The sequence below is a fragment of the Nyctibius grandis genome, chromosome 2 (assembly GCF_013368605.1).
Source record: "Nyctibius grandis isolate bNycGra1 chromosome 2, bNycGra1.pri, whole genome shotgun sequence".
Classification (NCBI taxonomy): domain Eukaryota; kingdom Metazoa; phylum Chordata; class Aves; order Nyctibiiformes; family Nyctibiidae; genus Nyctibius; species Nyctibius grandis.
The window spans coordinates 19,463,311-19,484,081 of NC_090659.1; the positions used below are offsets into that span (position 1 = coordinate 19,463,311).

Here is a 20,771-nt window from a genome sequence, read left to right on the forward strand (position 1 = left end):
GTTGAAGAGTTGTACCGAGTGGTTTGGCAGTAATATCTTCTCTCCAGAAACAATATTAGGGCAGTTTTAAAAGTGTGGCTTGCCCATGCTGTAATGAAACTTCTAAAGACATTCCAGACGTGACCTATGAGCCATGTGAAAGTACAGCTCTCCGCCAAAAACAGTAGGCCAGATGCATCCTTGATGTCATTTTACTGACTACAACAAAGTGACACCAATGATTATTTTGGGCTTGTGAATGCCTTTGTGAGGTCTCCATGGGCAGTTTTTTCCCTTGAATATAATAAACAGAGCATGGGATAACTGTTGTATAAAGTATCATCATCATTCAGGCACTGTTACTGATCAAAGGCATGAAAGCATTTTGACAAGGCCATGAACATGAGAGATACGAATGCTCTGCATCTCAGGGAGTTACAGTTGTGTCAAGGAGAAGAGACACATCCTGTAAACTGATTTCTTAGAAAAGAGCACCAGTGATCTCATCTCCCCTCCACTTCCCTTTGGAACCACATCTGCAGTCTGCATAATCGGGCATGATGCTACCCTGCAGCCAGGAGGAAGCATAACAGGCATTTTTTACAGTGATCTGCTATTAAAAGGATCACTGCAAAGTTAGCTCTGTCTGGAGATATAACAGCCCAGTGCTATCTCATTACGAGTATCACTGTTTGCTTGTGGTTGCATGTTTTTGCACAGCAACAGGATAGAAAACACGACTGCTGTTTGCATTAAGTAGGAGAAAATACAAACAGATGCACAGGAGATGATTCAGCTCAGGTGCAAACAGAAGGTGACTCAGTAGGGTACAGCTATCTCCCCTTGCTAAAGATGTAACTGTCTTTCACTGGCCTGTTCCAGAACAATCCCAATGAAGGAGGAGTTATTTGTTTGACTTGCAACTCTGTAAAAGAAGAATTGACTGATAAAATTAAGTCTGCTGCGCTTTTCCTTCCCTTTTAAACTCTTTAGAGTGTACATAATGCTCAAAAAGTGTTGGATGCAAGTCCTCTTCTTCTACCAACGGGATCAAAAAGGCAAGAGTGTTATAGGCTCACTGCAATGTGCTGCCAATGTGTATCATTTCTGCTCGGGAGGGATGGCTTCCAGGGATGACAGGAGAGATTCAGCCACTGCCAGCTCTCTCAGCCTGGTAACAAGAGTGCAGCTTGTGCTGTCACAGTGGTAATTTTGTGATTTGGCCTCTTGGTATGACTGAGACCCCTTCTGATGAGAAACAAGGCAAGAATTCCCATAGATTTTACGGGAGTACCTAGAACTATCAGAGAATGGTATCTTACAGTTACTCCTGTTAAGGGTGGGGTGACCCAGAGACAGTGCTCTCCTTATCGCAGCCTGCTGTGATTTTAAACATGAAGAATCCTGGGCGCAACACCACAGACTATCCAAAAATAGTGTATAGAAAGCCCTCTCTAAACTGGGCTTTGAAGGTGAGTAAGAATTTCATAAGTACACTACTGCATTTAAACTGGGTTTTTTTAGGTGCTTTGGCTTGTGGCTGTGTTAAAAACTGGACTCAGGCTCATCTTGGGAAATGTCTTTGTATTTTCTATAGCTACAGCTCTGAAACCACCGATGAAGTGGTAACACCAGTGTGAGCACGAGGAGTACTCAGTCCTTTTGCTGACTTGGAGAGGGTCCACATGACCCTTTGCATATAACACTTCTGACTTTTTTATTGTCCTCCTTCTGTCACCACTCCCAGTGAAGCAGCACAGTAAGAACCACAATATATTGATGGGCCAAAAAAATCTAGGGTAGAAATGGCCTTAGAAGAGCACTTAAATAAAAAAAAAGGACAAGGAAGCTTAGGATAGAGAAGCACATCTGTGTTACCCGATAAAAACAATTTGGGAATTGGTTCAAGTGGCAAGTCAAGTAAATATCTGATAATGTGTGCCACTGCAAGCAAGAAGTAAGTGCCCCTTAAGCAAGAGGTCCTACATAAGGGTTAAAGCCAGGGGTCGCACCAAGTCAGTAGTTAGAACTCTTTCAAGTGAAAGTATTACAGAGCATGATCAGGTAGACTTAAGTGGATCGAGATGAAATGGTTAAAAAGACATCTTTTTTAGTTACCATGCTTCACCTGGACATGGCACTCCCATAAATGCTGTCGGGAGTGTGTGAGTGCCTCAGGCATGTCAGTGAAGAGGCTGGGGGCTGAGCATGTTCCCACTTGCTCTGGGCTCTGCACGGCATCCCGAGCACCACTGAGGCTGTGGTGGCACACAGTGAGATCTGGCCAACAAGCTGGGGACAGAGGGAAAAGTGACAACAGCAAATTGGTAACATCCTAAGTTGCCATGGGCATCACTGTGACGAATGTATTCCCATAAACTTGGCCGTGACTCAAAGTCCAGTAGAGATGTGGCTTAAATCCAGTGATACAGATGTTTCTTACATGTTTATAGCCAAAAGCTGACAACAAATGATTTCTCTCCTGTATAGAACAAAGTACAACTAAGTGTTCTCATTGCTGTATAACTTCATACCTTGTTTTCAAGCCTATCCTTTTTGCCCGTTGTTCTAGAAAGTGCTGGATGAATGCCAGAACCTGAGATCCTGCCAACTCCTTGTCAATAGTCGGGTTTTTGGACCTGATCTGTGTCCAGGGACCACTAAATTCCTCCTTGTCTCCTTTAAATGCAAACCTAGTAAGTAATCCACATCAGGCAAATGTGGTTTTGTGTGTGTTTTATTGTTTGTTTTGGTTAAAATGCCACTGCACAAGGCTTTGCATAAATCCATGTGAGGTTTTGAGACTCTTAGATTAATAGCAAATTGGTTTTTTCTGCTTTACCTTAGCTCTTCATTGTGTTTACAACTTCAGTGTGCTTGCTGCCAATTTAAAGACCGGTGTAGTTTGGCAGAGTCAGATGTCGGACATCAGACTAGAAAGGAAAAATGTTTTGGAAATTATTTTTAAAAAGATGGCAATGATAATGTCATATTAGAAAGATAGACTTGAACAGCAAAAACAGATGCTTGGGCTAAGGATCCAAATGATGAAGAAGATAACGTAATAAGGAATATGCAAAAATGCTTAAGGAGGTAGGACCAAAGCTTTCAAAGATCTTCTGTTACTACCTCCCATTTATAAAATAATGGCTGGAGGGTACACATGTGTGGTTAACTTTATTACAGAATTTCATTGTAGAATCACCTGTATTCTTCGGGTAATTGACGTTGATATGTAAAGGGACAAATCCTGCCTCAAAGAGAATGCACTTTGTAAACATGAGAAAAGTGTAAGAAAGATTAAGACAGTCATCATGAGGTTTCATTTATTGATGTTTTTTAATTGTTTTTCTTGTTGCTATTGTATATGAGAACAAGCCCCAGTAGCCCGGGGGCTCAGCTTTTCTTGGCAGCTAATCCCCAGTGTGGCTGAAATGGGTCCCAAAGAAAATAGTTGAATGATGATTTATGGGTAGGTTCACCAGCCAACTCAGAAATACCATCCCACAACTAAAGGAGAAAGCACAAAAGAGATTTTGTTTAATCAGAGCATTAAGATAGACATCATTGGTGGAATAGGAACAGGGGTGGCAAGCAAACTGAAGGGCCAGTTTATGCAGAGTACTGAAGTCAGAGCAGAGATATGGAAATGGAGTAGGCAGGTGTTACCTTTGGCAAAGCACTGACACAAGAACTCCCAGAGAGATTTACTGGGCCATCATCAGGGGAAAAAATGTCTGAAATTAAACATTTTTATGATCTCTTTTATTATCTTATAGTTTAAAGAGTTTTTTACATATTACAATTACTGCATTATTAATAGTAGATGGATTTGAATATCATAGCTGTGTCTGTGTCATTAGAAATCTCTTTATACTAACCAAAAGTGGATTGGGATCCTGTCTTACTTTTATAAGTTGCTTAATATTTTTCCTACTGGAAATGAGCAACTTTGAATACGTAATATCCTCTGTGATCTGAATTTTACAAAAGCTGGTCAAAAGTGTATTTAACAGCAAGTGCTGCCTTCAGAGGAGGAATAGTCCATTTCCAGTGCAAATTGCATGATTTCACATGACAGGAAATTTGTATTTGTAGGTAAGATACTAATATTGTTAGGCTTGGCTGTGGAAAACATCCTTACTCAGGAAATCACTTGAGTATAACTTTAAGTATATTTTATAGTCTCCTTGCCTTCAAGTGGGCACTTAAGCAATCACCTGAATCCCTTAGTTTTCCATCTATTTAGAAATATTGTTGCTGTATCTCTGCAGAGGTCTCTGTTACATTCTTACCCTTGTCCTATACCACCTGTGGATTTGTTTTTGTTGTCTGTACTTTCATAGCCTCTCCAGCAACCATGGAGCACAGCCGTACAGACACAGAGCCCAGCTTTAGGCTGTCAGCCCTTGGGTCAGGGCCTTTTTTCTTGGCATGATCCTCATGGGTGTATGGTGTGGCAGGTGCCTCTGCAGAAGTAACAATCTGCAGCAGGTCAAGTATTTTTTAAAATCACTCCTTTTTAGACTTAAACTTGTGGCTGCTGATGAGCTCAAATGGAAGAAACTGGACTATTACCAAGAACATTAATGCTTTTTTTTCTATTTGTTCTATTCTAAACGAAACAATAATGTTTTCTTTATTGAATAGATAGGAGGTTTTTCTCTCTCCAGTTCCCCTAGCACCAACACCCACACTCTACTCACAGGGATACCACCCAGTAACAATAAGGTTTCCCTTTTCTCTTGCTCAGCTCAGGAACCTCCTTTTCCTGTTTTCACATTTTTGAAGGACAAAAAAATGGAGCAGAGTAAACTCTTCTCCCTGTCCTTATCTGCACTAAAAAGGTTTGCCACCATACCTAGACCAGGAAGACTTAAGCGGTAAAATGCTGCAATGAGAGCAGCTGCTTAAACCAGCAAGAGACCTCCTTGGCCAGATGGCAGATTTTAACCAGTTCCCTAGGAGGGATAAACCACACTGTAAGATGATCTCACTGGCTTCCCCACCTTTGTGCTGCAGCACTGCCAGCGTGCATGTGCCAGCTGGGAAAGGGAGGGCGTGTATTTTTCTCAGGCTCCTGATTCACATCACTTGTCAGCAAAACTTTCAAATGAGCCCTTGCTGGATCGTCACGCCCAGGGAAACCCACTGACCTTGGTGGAGCCACGCAAATACAGCTGAGAGCACTGTCTGGCTCGGGATACATAGCCTGTCCCCATGCCTTTGTGCCTGCCATTCTTCGGTGCTCGCTCAGTGCTGTATGCAGTGGCACTGGGTGATGCCAGCCATCCCCATGATTGATGAGTGGTCGGAGGCTCTCAGCACTCAGGCGGGCATCTGAAGTAGGCGTAGAGTGCGACATTGTCCTGGGGAGAGACAAAAGGAAGGCACAAGGCTTCTCCCAGTGAGCAGCGGTGGAAAGCAAGCCAGGAAATCAAGCAGGAAGGGGGGAGGCTGTTCCACTGGGAGAGGAGATAGGCAAAAGTTAACTTTTAAATTCCTTTCAAAAAGGAGCCAGAGGCTTTAGGGAGTCATATGGGAGCAATTCAGTTGGAGGAAACACTCAGCTTTGCTACTGCCTTGATCTCCGGTTGTAATAGTGCCACGTATCACTCGCAACAAGACTTGCAGAAAACCTGTTTTCTGTCATGCTGCTATTTGCTATTAACAGTCCAGCTGGGTAAATTGCCTCATGCTACCATATTATTATTTGCTTCTATTTTAGCTGAATACAAAACCAAATCAGCATGTGAAAACCAGGAACTGAAACTCCACTGTCAGGAGTCCAAGTTCCTTATCATCTACTCTGCCACCTATGGCAGATGGGCACATGAGGAGAACGTCTGCTCGACAGAAGTGGAGCGCGTCCCCCGCTTTGGTATGTTTTTATGCTGTTGATAGACCTTCTCCAAGCAGGTTTCCCTGAGAAGAGGGGAAACAGGGAGAAAATGTCAGGTGCAAAAGCAATGGCATTTTGAAAGCACTGGTGATTGAAATACAAGAGGTTATTTCTGAAACTCAAACAAATTGCCCAGTACGAGGGAGAAACTTAGAGTAAGAAATGCAGTAAAGCAATAAACTTTCATATAGTTAATCAGTCCTTAGTATGATTAACATCAAAAACTAGTTCTGTTGGCTGTCTTGAACTTAGGTGATGTATACTAAATATCAGCTGTTTGCCTCTTTTCTTTCTCCAACTTCTGACAATGATTAGGCAACCTGAGTACCATGACACCTTGTCTTCTGTTACCCTCTTCTCTGATCTCTGTTTCTGCCAGCTCTTCCTTGCCTTAAATGCAGACTGTAAAGATAGGGTCTACAGGCCACGTCCCATTGCTTTAGATGCTGTTGTATGACCACATTCCAAGACTGTGGTAGTATACTAGAAAATTAAATGTGCCTGGGACTTCTCTCTGGCACCAAGTCCAGCAGGCAGAAATGTCCTGTGTATGTGGTACTAAACTCTTACCTCCAAAGCAGGATGACTGCATGCAAACTGCTTCTTGGGGCTGCTCCCTGGCCTGTGCTAGCTCCTCTGCTGTGATGGGGTATTCTTGAGAGGATGCTGTTGGCCTGGGCCAGATGGGTGCAGAGGCCGTACTTATCAGAATGGAGCACTGCGTTGCGGTGCCAGAAACATGCCCTTTCACTGCTGATCTACTAGTGCAGGTGCATCCTGTTTTATATATATATAAAAATATTTAATGTTAATGTCACTATATTAGTAATTAATATATAAACAATATGTTAATATTGCTATAATATTAATACTACTTCGGACAGACTGCGAACACTTTCAGGCACAGACCATTCACTTCTGAACAGGTAAAAGAACCCAAAACATCATAAGTAGTTGTGTGGTCTACATCAATAACCAGTCATTGACTTCACTGTATAGTCTCAGCTGGTGTATGATTAATGACTTATGACTCACTTTGTATTGCTAAATATCTAAATTTATAGTAGCATGTGATTGTGAGGGAGCTTGATACTTGCATGAATAGTATGTTCAGTGGTTGACACTGAAGGTATGAAGGTGAATTTTCATGCCATGGAGAAGGCCAGCACAAGATACATGTGCTGTTCACATCCCTTAACACCCACAGGAAAGGACTTAAATGACTGATGCCAGCCCTGTGCAAAGGCTGAACTTTACTCCTAAGAAACATACTACAAGTGAAATCTATTAGAAGCATCTCTGAACATCACAAAGAGATCAATAATTAGTCTTAAAAGCCATTTGTCTGCAAGCCAATATTTCTATTTAGTTATATAGATATTATTAAAAATGTATTGGCTGAAGATTGTAATCTGTTCTTAGACAAGAATCTATTTAATATTGCCAGGTCTGTGTTTCACACTGGCTGTCTTGTGTGGTCCTTCACAGAGACTTCAGCTCTGCCTGTCTGTTCTACGTAGGAAACATTTTAGCAGGTTTCTGACAGACCCATACATCCTTCATGATGGTGGCGTTGGTGTATGACGCAAAGCTGAGCAGAGGTAGCTCAGTTGATCGAGAAAAGCTGCCATCATACTTATTTCTTGCACTTCACTCACCTCTGGAAATCACTCACTCGCCTCGAATGTCAGCACTAACAGTTCAGAGATCAGAATACTGCAAACCCTTCTTACTGGATAAAGTTTCCCAGTATAAATAGAGAAAGAATTTGCAACAGGACAAACTCTCTGCTGTGACCACCTGCATACGAGCACCTCTCGAGCAATACCCTGGCTGTTGCTGGTTTTGTGCTCTATAAAGCAACCTAAAACTGTACTTATAGGAGAGAGCATAAAACCTGAGGCAAACACAAGGTAGCTCTATAGATGATAGATCCTTGTATAGATTTCCCATTACTTAATGAAAGTGCTTGACCTCTTCCTGCGTGATACCAGTAACCCTCTGCAGTGAGTATAATTTTCAAAAGCACCTATGTGGCTTGGGAATACACATTCAGTTATCACAAAAGACTTAGCACTTAGGAGCCAAATCCAATTGACTCCAGATCTATCCATCTCAAGCTTACATCTTATTTATGTGGTTATTTAAGCACATACAGATGTGACTGGGTGCACGATTAGACTCTTTTTAAATGCCTGTGTACTTTCTCTCAGAGAAAGCCATAGTAATTTGAATGTCAACATGATTTTAACATTGAGTCAATTTAGAAAACTTACTTCAGCTGCTCTTCATTCCTGCATCAGAGCCCACATACATGTATATGTTTGTACCAAAAGCTAGATCTGATCCAACACACATCCAGTTGTTGTTTCTACCCACGTTTGTACATCTCAGCCTAAAGGCAGTGCTTGAGCCTTTCAATTTCTTTCACTGCATCACAGGGAAGCTGCGAGGTGTTTTTTTAGTACTATGCAGAAGAGAAGTCATCTGTAGGTCCTAATGACAAGTATAGGAAGTCTCTGTTGAGCTCAAGAGTTTTGCATCTATCCATACCTGATATGGTCCTGTTAGGAGTACTGGGTATTGAATTAATTAGATACTTCTCTAGATTTTGGTGACCTCACATTGCATGTAATATACCTGATAAGCAATTAATGACAAATAGCAGCTTTGGGCTGAGACAGATATATTCTGAATTATCGCTTTTCTGTGAACAGTCTATCAAATCAGCTGCCAGATTTTGGAGCTTTGCTTCAAACAGAACACAAGAAAAATGTAAAATTTCTTTAGCATAGAGGCTCTTCTCCATATAGGAAATAGAGTATATAAATCCATCTCTGGTATTGGTGGTACCTGTGTGGACTTGGAGCACTTGTAGGATCCTAAGCCTCAACTCAACATTTAGCCTGACTGTCTCCTCTTGGAACTAGTTTTCTGAGCCAGTTTAATAATGTAAATTAGGTGCCATTTTCAGTACAGAGGAGGAAGTAAAGTAATGGCATCATGTGTCATCCCTGCTAGATAAAGCCTTTACAGCAGAGTTGTCCTCTGTCTGGTTAAGTCTTGCTTACCCTAGGCAATGGAACAGCTTTAGCATGAGACAAAGCCAACTGAAAAGCCCACACAGGATGGGTTATGGGAAACATACATTCACGTCCCTGTTCTGATTCAGATAAAGAGAAGACTTGAATCTGGGTAAAGATTTGAACTACTGAGTACAAGAAACTCTCTAATGTGTACTGTAGCTGATAAGACAGCACTACTTCAGTCCTAAGACTGATACCCAATTATATGTGTAACTTGCACCCTTCATTTCAAAATGTCTCTTGCTTTTGTTAAAAATGACCAGAAACAAAACGCTGCACTTAGAACAACTAATCTTGATCAATGCAGTTTGGGGAGGGGGAGGATTTGTCAAAGAATGTGAAGGTTCCATGTAAGATCACTATAAAAAATTTTTCATGTTTTTTATCACTTTCACCATCAAACTTGAAATATGGTGGTTTTACATGTCTCTGGTCCTGCTCTCCGACTTGTCATCAGGGCCATTCATTCCAATGAGCGGTCACCATTGCCCACTTCAAAGAGCAGTGCGTGAAATCTTGTCTCCAGGCATTTTAGGATATTTTGCCTTCAGGAAAAGTTTCTTCTGAGAAGTAGGCTCCTACCATAAGTAGCAGAGTTCATTGAAGCACAGGGAATTATTTCTACTATAAGATCTCTGAATCATTGCAAGAAAATAAAAAACTCCAAGCAGTGTCCTGCTTTTGCAGCTCTTCAAATGACTGGCACTGTTAAGACTGTACAGAATTTACAGAAAGTAACTTCCCTGTTCTACTAAGATTATCAAAAACGTCACGAGAAAACAAAAACTTTTTTTGGGTGCAGTTTTGTAGTGGATGGTTCTGCTTAGAGGAATCTATTGTGCCCAGCACCAAAGCAGGAAACTGTGGCAGTTTGTTGCTGTGTGAGTTGTTGTTTTTTCTGACATATTATCCTTTTATATTTGTGCTAACATGTGCATGAGGAAAGAGAAAATTTATTGGCCAAAAGAAGTTAAAGGGTTGTGCCAAGACAGGTTACCAGAGGGAGTACAAGGAAGATTCAGGTCAACAAACACTTCTCAAATCATAAATTACTCTTGTTAATACATGAAAGTACTTGAAAGAAGGCTTGGTAGTGGGTCGCCTCTAGCTGCAACTTGCAAGCTAGAGCACTAAAATGTCTGTCCCAGAAATTTCACCTGGATTTGCTGGTCAGGTGTGCACTTCCTCAAGCACTAATGACCAGCAGAGCCTTGAATTGCATATCTTCATTGCTGGAAGGTAAGGTACTTTCCAGCACAGCCCCTCTCTTTTACCTGTTCCCACTTTTGGGAGCTTGAGACCGGAGGTGGAGAGTTCAGGCATTCTTATCACAGCTTGCATCATGGCATGACATACCCTGGGGCTGGGTTTTGTCCTAATCCCCTCTTCCCGGTGAAATGGCATTCAGCTAAGAAGAAGGGGTATTAGCAAGGCAAGAAAGAGAGATTTCCAAAATCCTATAGCTTCCCTCCAGCCCAAAAAGGCATCATGATTTTTGTTATATAACAGTATTTTGTGATACTGTGAGTCCTTTTTTTTCCCTTTTTTTTTTTTTCTTTCTGTGTCAGTATTGTGGACAATTCAAAGGGCCTACATCTCTTATTCACTAACAGTGATTGAAAAGCTTTTGGTTTCTTTCTCTTACTAAGAGATGTATACTCCTCCTAGGATGAGCCAGTCCCTTGTATAAGTCTCTTGAGAGCAGATGTAAATGAAGTAAAAGTACCAATGGCTATAGGCAGATCTGGAAATTATTAGGTTCATGCTAGCTATAGACTTCTAGGTGCCATAAAACACAAACAATGTAAGCTGGCCAAAATTTAGGAAATGCTGGATATTGAGGTACTTCAAGGAGCACTTAGTTGATTAACAGAAATGCTGAGCTCAGTCCTCTGCTGGGGGGAGAAGCAAGAGCTTGTAGCTCAGAGCTGCTACAGAGAAGGTGACTAAGTCCTTTCTAGGCTGCAGGTACCACTGGTTCAAGGCCTGGGTATGCCCTTCCATTCCTGACCATCATCTGCTTAGCATATATTTTACTAGCTATCTATGGGGCTGAGTTCAAGCACAAGCCCTGGTGGCAGTCGTGCAAGTGGCAGGCTCCTGAATGGAAGAAACCTGAGGCTGCAGAGCAGTTATTTTAGTAACACAGCATAGGACCTCTTATAGGGACACCATGAAAGAGCAAATGTGCTCCAGCTGTGAAGGCAGAGGGATGGTGTGAGGGGGTAGATGCAGAAGCACTGTTCTGTAGCAGGGGCATGGGGTAGGTTCATGTCTCCCCTTGCAGCTTCTGCCACTACTAGTGTCTTGCCACTTTGGGTGTGGGAGACAACAGTCAGTTGAATTTTATGGATGCAAAAGTAAGGATAAAATTGTTCAATTTTGCTTCCACCACAAGAACCCTTAAGTCAACTCTGACTGTGTGCAGACATCAGATATGAAAAGTTCCTTGTCCATGTCAGCCTGAGGAAACTGGGAAGCTTAGTAGGTGTTTTTGGGCCCCAAAAGGTGCCAGTAGGAGCCATTGCACCCCTTGGCCCCAACAAATCTTGTCAAGACAAATCTCCCCAAAAATAAAAGGTGTTAAAGGAGTGGCAGGATGAGAAGCGATTGTTTGAAGGGAAGAAGAAAGCAACCACCATTTTTAGAGTCCAGTTAACTTTGTGCTGAGATGAATGGGCAAGGTCACTTTTTGCTGAGCAGCTGTTTGGAGCATGCTCAGATGCACATCACTTAATCCATTAATGTTTTCTTTACTGGCGATTTTGGGGTTTTCTTGGCTATGGGTTTTTCTAGCTTAGATTTTTGACCTGTTTGGGAAAGTACACTTTACACTCAATTCTGAAATAAGCCAAGAAACTCCTGCCTGTGTATGTACAGACCCAAATCGTACAAAACAAAGCAACGAGCATTTGAGTGGAGGGACTCTGGTTCCTGCTGCCACCAGTGAGCGTGGAGCTCCACTTGTCTCTTGCCCTCAGTGTTTGTGCTGGCAGATGGGTCCCCCACTCTGTACATATGCACGTGCAAGAAGGAGAGAAAGACTGGGGGGGGGGGGTGTGCAAAATACTTACAGTCTGAATTCTGAACTCAGAGCTGCTTGTAAATAAAACCAAGCAATGGGCTAATCTCATGCAGGCTACAAGGGCCTCACAACAGGCACTGCAGGGAGGGGGAGAGAGAGGGTGCAGCTTTTCAGAAAGCATTGGTGCTGTACTCACTTCTAAGGAATGGCCTGTCCTGGAAGTAAGTAGTATTTTTAGGGTGTCATACTGCCTTGTTTACTGACAATACTTGGACCTGGAATATAAAGCTATCAGCAACACTCTTCATAAGTGCTGCTGATCATATTGTGTGGTTTTGCTAGAATTGGAGGTTCAAATGGCCCTTTTCTGATGCATAGGCAGAACCCCATGTGCCATGCTTTTGCATAAATTACCATATTATTATGGTAACTTTCTTTAGGAGTCTACAGCCTTAGCTTGCTCTGAACTCCATAGTTTCCCCTTGTCAGTTCTTATCCCCAGAGCTGATATTTGGGCTCTACAAAGCACAAGCCATCCCGATTTGGTAGTGTGAAATCTTTGCTTTCAATTGATTTTCAAAGCAAGCTCCGTATTCTTTTGCGGGTAGGCGCAGTCCAGAAAGCATAAAGCACTGTAAACCAGCAGTTTGGGATGAAAGCAAGAAGAAGCTGGGCTGCAGTATTGGAAGTGACAAATTGTGGAGGGTTTTCTTTTTTGGGCGTCATGGCCCTTCACCAGCACGTTACTTTTTATGTCATGCGGATCTACATTTGAGACACATCCCCTACCCACCACGTCTTGAGGCTCACCCTGTGCATAGTGATGTGGGAGAAGACGGCAATTAGTAATGTTTGGAGAGAGTGTGACAGGACACTGTTGCCAGAGCTTGGCACAAGACTCTCAGGCCAGCTCTGTCTGCTCCATCACCTGCAGGTCTTGTGTGGCAGGATGGAAAGAAAGGGAGGGAAAGCTCCTCCTGTCTGAATTGAGAGAAGCTTTAAGAAACCAGAAGACAAATTGCTTCTCATTAAAGCCTGCCTGATTTATGGCATGTCATTTGCATGCCAAAACTTTCCTAAACAAAGCTAATTAGGGAGCTGAAAGAGCCTTTCCTCCAAAAACAAGGCTTTCTACTCTAACTGTTAAATAGCTGCAGTCAGATTTGATAGTTTATTATTGCATTAAGAACCTCTTCTTGACACCCGTATCTCCATGCCATCCATATAAGTGTCTGTTTCAAAAGATCCACCAGCAGTCTTGGTGTGTAGCAGGCAACTTTGGGAGAAAGGCGTGAAGAATGGAGTGTTTTACCAGCCACACATCGCTGCCTTTTCTGCCACTGCTGGTGGATGCCACCAGCCGTCTACAGTGCCAGGAAAGTACCTTTCAAGGGGCAATTTGTTTTAAAGATATGGTACGAATTTAGCAAGCCCCATAAACTTATGTGTAGCTCAAACATTACTTAGATATTCAGAAAGAAGACCCATTGCATATTTATGTTCATCTCCTGACTGGTGATTTCTTTGGGACCGTTCAGTGAGACCATTCACTCATGTACTGAAACTGCAGCACTGACCGAATCCTCTCCTCATTCAGACACTGCAATAAGGTGTTTGACTAGAAGGAGGATAACTTATTCCTAGTGCAAGCTCTGCATTGCTGCAGCTGGATTGCTATTAGACCCCAAACAATTTTGGTTAAAACTAGATTGAACATCCCTTCAGCACACGCTGATTCTTCTGACTTCAGTGCAGATACATTTCTGTAATGTCTGCTCGTGCGAGATTGTACAGACAAAGCTTCAGACGTTGGAAAAGTGGCCTTCGGTACCAAGTACCCAGAATTCCTCCAAGCTGAACTCATTGCTCAGCTGGCATTGTAGCTCCTGGGAGAGCTAGTGGGGACATAGCAAGGATGCACATAAACCAGAGAGAAAAAAAATGAACATTTTTTGTCTGAATCACTAAAAGCCAAAATCTTGCTACACCACATGGGGCTGTTAAATAGGGGTGGGTTTTTTTGTTATAGGTCCTTCCGGTTAACTTCTGTGCTGTCCTGCAAAAGCAAGCCAGCCTTGGTTTGCATTTACTCACCTGTGACACCAGGCAAGCCTTGGGAAGTTCTCCAAAAACTGGCCTGCCAAGAGCCTGCAGGCATATGATGCCTGGCTCCTCAGGTGGAAGAGCCAAATCCAACATGAATATAGACGATAAGGAGCTATTAACTCCCACAGAAACATGAGCAAACATCTACCAAAGGCAAAATGAAACATGTACTCACTGTATCACTGAATTTGTAGAAAACCGTCAGCACAACAGCCTCCTGTTTAAGACACTGTGAGTAGCTCCCAGGGCAGGAAATTTTGTAGAAAACATAACTCAGTTTGCCAGATTGCTGTTGTGCTCCCAATCCATTCATTTATGAATCATCTGATAATTCCTCCTGATATTCTTCAATTGTTTTTGTACTTGCCAAAATAAGCTACTTGGCTGCCTAAAATGTCCACCCAAATATATCCTTACTCATCTAAGATCGCCGGGAAGGAAAACTAAAACGGCTGAGTTACTTAATCAGAACTACCGAATGTTTTAGATCAGCCTTCCCTGCCTGCCCATCAGCCTCCCGGGACACATGGGCATTAGGATTTTAGGTCTCTGAAAAGACAAAGAAAGAGTTACTCTCCCAAAAATCCATGTCCAAAAGTAACCCACGAGCCCTTTGCCAAGCAGATCAGCCCAGTACCTCCTGATGGCTCCGCTCAAGTATATGACTTATTTAGTGCTGGTGTCAGGGGATTAACTCTAAAAATCACAAAGCTGCCCTATTTTCACATATATCAAGAACTCCAGTCTCAAACCTCCTCTTTCTTTTCAAACAAGACTGATTTGGGAAACTTTTGGAGTGTCTCTGCAAGCACTGTTTCTCCTTCTTTTAAAGAGGAACAAATGAGCTTCAGCAGTTGGAAGGTGACAAGATCCTGTCCTTGTCTGAGTTTTATTGTAGGAAGAAGGACTGTTTTAATGCACAGAGAAATATGTTTCCAGACCTCTAAAGTGTCCCTGCTTTGGAAGATCAGAGTGAGAAATATCTATCAATCATCCACAGAAAGTCACAAAACGCGTGAGATAACTCTGACTGGAAACAGACAGCTTCAGAAAAGTATTACTTACTCCAGACTTGTCATTTCTGCATACTTTCTGTTTAGAAACCAAAACTAAGGGGTGTTTTTGCCTTGTGGCTTGGAGTTTAGCACATGTGGATACCCATAATTTAATCACATCTAGAGAAATTCTTTCTTTTTTTAAAGCAGATTTTTCATAAGTTTGTCTAACACACACACTTTCCCACTCAAATAATTTCAGCTTCAGTGCAAAATCCTGCTAATCAAGTTTTATTCCTTTATAAATTGTGCTAGAAGGCGTAAGTCTTGAATAAAGAAATCCCAACTCCAGGTATAGATGTTAGCATGGCAGGTTTTCACACGCGGTGCATGCTTCGTGCTCAGTCCACAGGGAGAGGTTCAGCAGTCTGGACTCTCTCTGTCTGCACAAAGTCGGGGTAGTTTAGGCTGCTTTGCGAATGGTATGGGTTACCTCATGTAATTAGGGCATGAAGGCAGTGCAGTGTAGGTGCCGTTGAGGTTGCTTTAGGCACGCAAACTTGGCTTGTGGTGGCAGCCTTACTAGAACAGCCTGGAATTTGGTATGGGAGGAAGAAGCCAAATGTTTCCCTGGTTAAATATTGAGCCCATTTTGACCCCTTCGCCACGGCAGAATGGCTCCTACCAGCGACAGGCATAATAAATCCAAAACTACCTTTAGTACACCGAACTTCACTGTAGCCCTAGCTGTTGTGACACGCAAAAATTGATCTCACCTGACTTGAACTGAAATTAGGCATCCAATCAAATCATCTCAATAACCCAGGGACCAAGAGAAAGACCTTCAAACAGCATTGCATCTCCCTTTGTTTGCACACTCATCTTGAGATGGAATAGATGGAGAGCTATTTCGCTGTGCTTATTTTTTCCAAGTCATCATGAAGGGAACATAGAGGTCTTATACTGGGCACCTCGTTTGGAGCTTGACGTGAATCTTACTGCAACCTTAGTATGCACCTGGAAGTCAGCACGACGTAGTTAGCTTCCCGAAAGTTCGCATTTTCATTGCAGCTGACTTTCTTGCGTTAACAAATCTTAATATTTAATTCTGAAATCCTGCTTAGGCAAGCATATGCCTGAAATCAGTAGCAGATTTGTATCTTTAGTCATGCACGTAGCAGCTATAATTTCTGGTAACACCAGTTTATTTTATGTATTTTTCTTTCAGACTGTTTGTCTTACACGGCGCTAGAAGTTTTATCAAAAAGGTGTTATGGGAAACAGAGATGCAAAATCATTGTCACTAGCCGGGATTTTGGAAGTCCGTGCCTACCTGGAGTGACAAAATACCTTAACGTCAGCTATGCATGTGGTAAGAGCAAATGAATGATCATTTTAAAGCTCTCGTTCTGCTTGCAAAGCAAAACAGTGCCAAATGGTGCACACATATGGAGACACATACACACACACATGCACAGAGGCTTCCTAAATCTCCCCTTCATTTTAACATAGGACATTTGTGACATAGCCATACAAGAACAACCGAAATATGTAAACAATCCTATGGGCAGAGCTGCACCTAATGTAAACTCAGGCATTAAGGGTTTTTTTTCCTACAAAAAATTGACCATAAATACAAAGTATGTATGTGTTTTAGTATTTTGAGAAATACTGTCAAAATGAGAGTCTGTTCTACAGAATTGACCTGCAACAGAGCTAGGAAAAATAACCTGGCATTGCCTGACACCAGTGCAGGTAAAGCAGTCCAGCATAACTGAAGCACTGTGTACAAGCCCACTCCTGAAATCTGATTCACATGAGCACATCTACAGCCTTCAGCCTTGCAAAGGGATTTCCTTTCTCTTGGGCAAAGTCTCACTAAAAGTAAAGGTTTGAGGTTATACATCCTTGCAGGACTGAAGCCTGCTTCAGCTCATTCCTCAGACAAGAGGGAACAGTTTTCCGTATTCTTTACCATAGACTGATACATTTACATCAGGGGAAAGCAGAATTCCCTACAGTTCTTTTTCTCAAAAGCAAAGGTCATGGGACAGCAACGTGTGATATCAATAAAGGTGAGAGAAGAGTGGTTGCAGAACTTCAATGTAGTGCCTGATTTTGGTATTGCACATTTTTAGGAATGGCTGCGTATTTCTTAGGCCTTGAACAGATTTCCAGAGCTTCTGCTTTCTGCTGCTGGCTAGCTGTGGGGTGGAAGTGTGAGGATCAGAGGTGATTGTCTCGCGTGCCTCTGCTTCAACCAAAGGATGTGTAAAAGCTCTTTCACCAAGTTACTGCTCTGCTTACTGTGCCCTGCTTGGAAAGCTGCCAGCCCTGCTCCTTTCTGGCTCTTTCTGGTCTGCTGGGAGTCACAGCAGTAGCTCCACAGGGACGTATCATAGAGTCCTTTCACTGCAGGTCTAGCGAGTAGTGGTCAAAGGGCACAGGTTATCTGAGACGTGCCCTTGGGAACAGCAATGTAGGATCGATTACCAGATCACTGTGTACCTGAAGATCAGAGGAAAATGAGCCCCAGCTGCTTCCTTGCTGGCATGAGAGATTTTCTTTTTCAGTCTCCCCGTGAGTTAGTTGTCAGGTGAGAGGCATTGCAGTAATTCAGCTTTATATTGTTGAAGACAGCTGGAGATCTGCCTTTGCACTAATACATTGTGTTATTGTGCAGTTGCCTTCATCCTGTAGTAACTTTATGAATGAGTTAATGGAACTCCCTTTAATTAGAGTAAGGATGATTATAACAGATCGTTCGTTCTTGCACATCTGTGTACTAGAAAACCAGTGTATGTTTGTCCGCAGTGAGGTTATGCATTCTGTTATTCAGTGAAGTGGTTTTGCAGCAACACGTGGGTAGTAAATAGTGTTCTTGTGTATTGCTGGCACATTTTGAAGACTATTTCTTCTGACAAATCCTACTGAGCTGTGCAATCTGAAGCATTAGCCAATAATTTGGAGGTCTAATTATTTTACAGATCATCTAGTGAATATGGGAAGAGTTTGTGCATATTCCAGAATGACATTTTACATTCTTTCCCTCACTGGAAGATCCCTGCTAACATGATGCTTCCCAAGCTGAGGTAAATAGGCCTCCCCCTGAAGTGACAGAAGCACAACAGAGCAGACCATCTTCTCTGAGGGCTGTGCCACACTTGAAAGTATCTCCATCATGCACAGGAATGTGAAAAAAACCATACTCTCCACCTCAGTGGTCAGCAACCATTTAGGACTAGTGTGTCTGGCTGCATTTTTACTTTTGCAGTTAATTCCTGCTAGTAAAAACTTAGCAGGAGCCAGGAGGTGCTGGTTTCTCACAGTCTCAGTGCCCCCAATGACCTGCTCAACATCATCTCATGTCCACACAAAGTGACATCTCCTGGCCCTTGCTGAGGCTGGACTTCAGGAGCCTCTCTCAGAAAAAACAGCTCCCAACACCCTGCGTTGTACCTGCACTCCCTGGATGCCATTCAAAATCTGTCTGTGGGTTGCCTTTGGCAGCTTGTGGTAGGTGACTGACTCCAACCCTACTTGACAAAGTAGTGCTGGCACAAGTTGTAGTATAGATATGACTATCCTGATAAAAATTCCTCATGCTAGTACCAGTTATTCAGTTCAGCGACCTGATGCAGTCTGTCCTAGTTGAAGTCCTTGTGTTTGAAATGAAGCCATAATGAAAATTAGCAATGGAAGCAGTCAGGAGCCTTTTTTGTCCATGCCATTTTGAATTAAGCATCCCCCTACACAAATACTTGAATGGCATATTAAATAACCCTTCAAACCTGGTGGGGAAACATGGAGAAAGGATCCAGTCCTGTTGCAAGCAAAGCCCTGGGAAGTTCCCCCTGGGAGGAGAGCAGGAGGAACATCAGCACAGATGAAGGAGCCCCTGCCTGGGCACCAGACCGTGCGACAGGAGCTTCAGGTCACACAAAGGCACTGGGGACGGTGCATCCTCAGAGGATGTTGTTCATAACACGTGCAAGTTGTTCATAACAGCCAGGCTTGAAAATTCAGGGTGCAGTCTGAAAACAAACTAAGTTGCTCACTGTCTGCCTCATGCACCAAAGCTCTGCCGCTAGAAAACAGTTCAGAATTACGATGAGGTACAAGCCAAAATAGAAATGAGCTCATTCTCCCCTATCTCTGTTGGCCTTCTATTACAAACAGGAGCTAAGAGTCTCAAAAAAATTCCTTCATCAGGAAAAGAAACAGCTATGACTTTGAGCCCACACACAAAGAAAAGTTTTTCTCAGAAAGAAGTGCTATTTTTAGTTGTTTTTCAAATGAAAACTATGCTAAACCCCAAACCTTGCTCTGCTCTGTTCCATTTAACTTTCCTTAACACTATTTACTGGCAAATGTTTCTATGTGGATAGAGGTGAGCTTCATACCTGAAATTTCTTCATTTTTTCCCCCCCTTCACATCAGTCTGAAAAATCAATCAATCTGCCTTCACCTAGTACAGGGAACAGGTGCCAAGATCTGGGTATCTGAAGGGCCCATTCATCTAACACAGAATATGTGAACTCTCAATGTCTGCATGATGCACCTGCTTTTAGTTCTTTTAATTATTTTAAGAAGAGTGTGAAAACTTCTCAAAGGAAAAAATTAATGAAATGAGAAAGACGTTGCCCACTTCCACCCAGTGCATCTCTTCCCATCCTGAGCACCTTCCTCCTCAGTGACCATTTGTCTCAGAGGCTTTGCAGAGAATGTCACACAAGACTATAAACATTTCTCTGAGAATTACAGTGAATTATCCTCATTGAAAAACAGTATCTGGATGCAGGTTAGCACCTGACTGTAGCCCAGTCCTGAATTCATAGGCCAATTTTGTCTCCTGTCCACTGGTTGGCACACCCCTTGTGGGGTGGAAAACAAGGGGGCAGAAAACAAGGGGCCAGGTCCCTGCACTGTATGCAGCTGCACTGATGTTCCTGGAGCTCCACGCGGGCTGGCGTGTGAATCCAGTCACAGGTCCAGAGCTGCCCTTCCTAGTCCCTGGCAAGAAATGGCAGTTTTATCTGTCCCCTTTGGTGTTTCACTGATCTTTAGGTGAAGATTATTGGCTCTCTGCCTGTGCATCCCATCCCTCGGGCTCACTCTGCCTGCTGCACTTGCCCTTTTCTCCCTTCCCTGCCCACCCCACCTTCCTTTCAGCTTTCTTCCCAGTTACTTTATTCCCTTTTCCACCTCCTTTTCCTCCCACCCAGCACTAGCAGCGTGCTCTGTGCCACCGTCCCATGCCACAGCATCCCAGTGCCCTGCCTCCTGGTGCGCCAGATCTGTGGGTGGTGGTGGAGGGAGGAGGACGTGTCACTGAGCACAGCCCTTCTGGGGCTCCTGCATATGCAGGGCCCTGCATTTGCTGTCGGTCAGGGTTAGAGTATTACTAGGTTAGTAAAAGTCAAGGCAACACAGTGGCAGCAGCCCCGGCCGGGGCTGGTATGGTGGGGATAAGCTCTGCCTGGGGTTGCACCACACACCACCTCTGCAAATGCTCCTGTCGTCCAGGTTTGAGGGAGCATCTCTGGGCCACCGAGGAAGCTCAGGCTGGCTGCAGCCCTGGAGCCAGGCTTGCAGACCGACAGGGCTGGCACTTGCCTGCTCTGGCTCTGGATGCAGCCACCCACTCCGATCTCTGAGCGGTGGAGTCACGTGCTTTG

General features: G+C 43.2%; 1 protein-coding gene across 2 annotated transcripts in view; it reads left to right on the forward strand.

The window, feature by feature from the left end:
- EVA1C (eva-1 homolog C) overlaps positions 1–20,771 on the forward strand; it is a 40,326-nt gene that overhangs the window by 16,383 nt on the left and 3,172 nt on the right. Inside the window, exons 3-5 of one of the 2 annotated variants that reach the window (XM_068425059.1) lie at positions 2,552–2,675; positions 5,708–5,860; positions 16,322–16,465. In XM_068425059.1, the coding sequence (XP_068281160.1) occupies positions 2,552–2,675; positions 5,708–5,860; positions 16,322–16,465 (421 nt within the window). The remainder of the gene's footprint in view (positions 1–2,551; positions 2,676–5,707; positions 5,861–16,321; positions 16,466–20,771) is intronic. The other variant, XM_068425060.1, reaches the window with a different exon arrangement.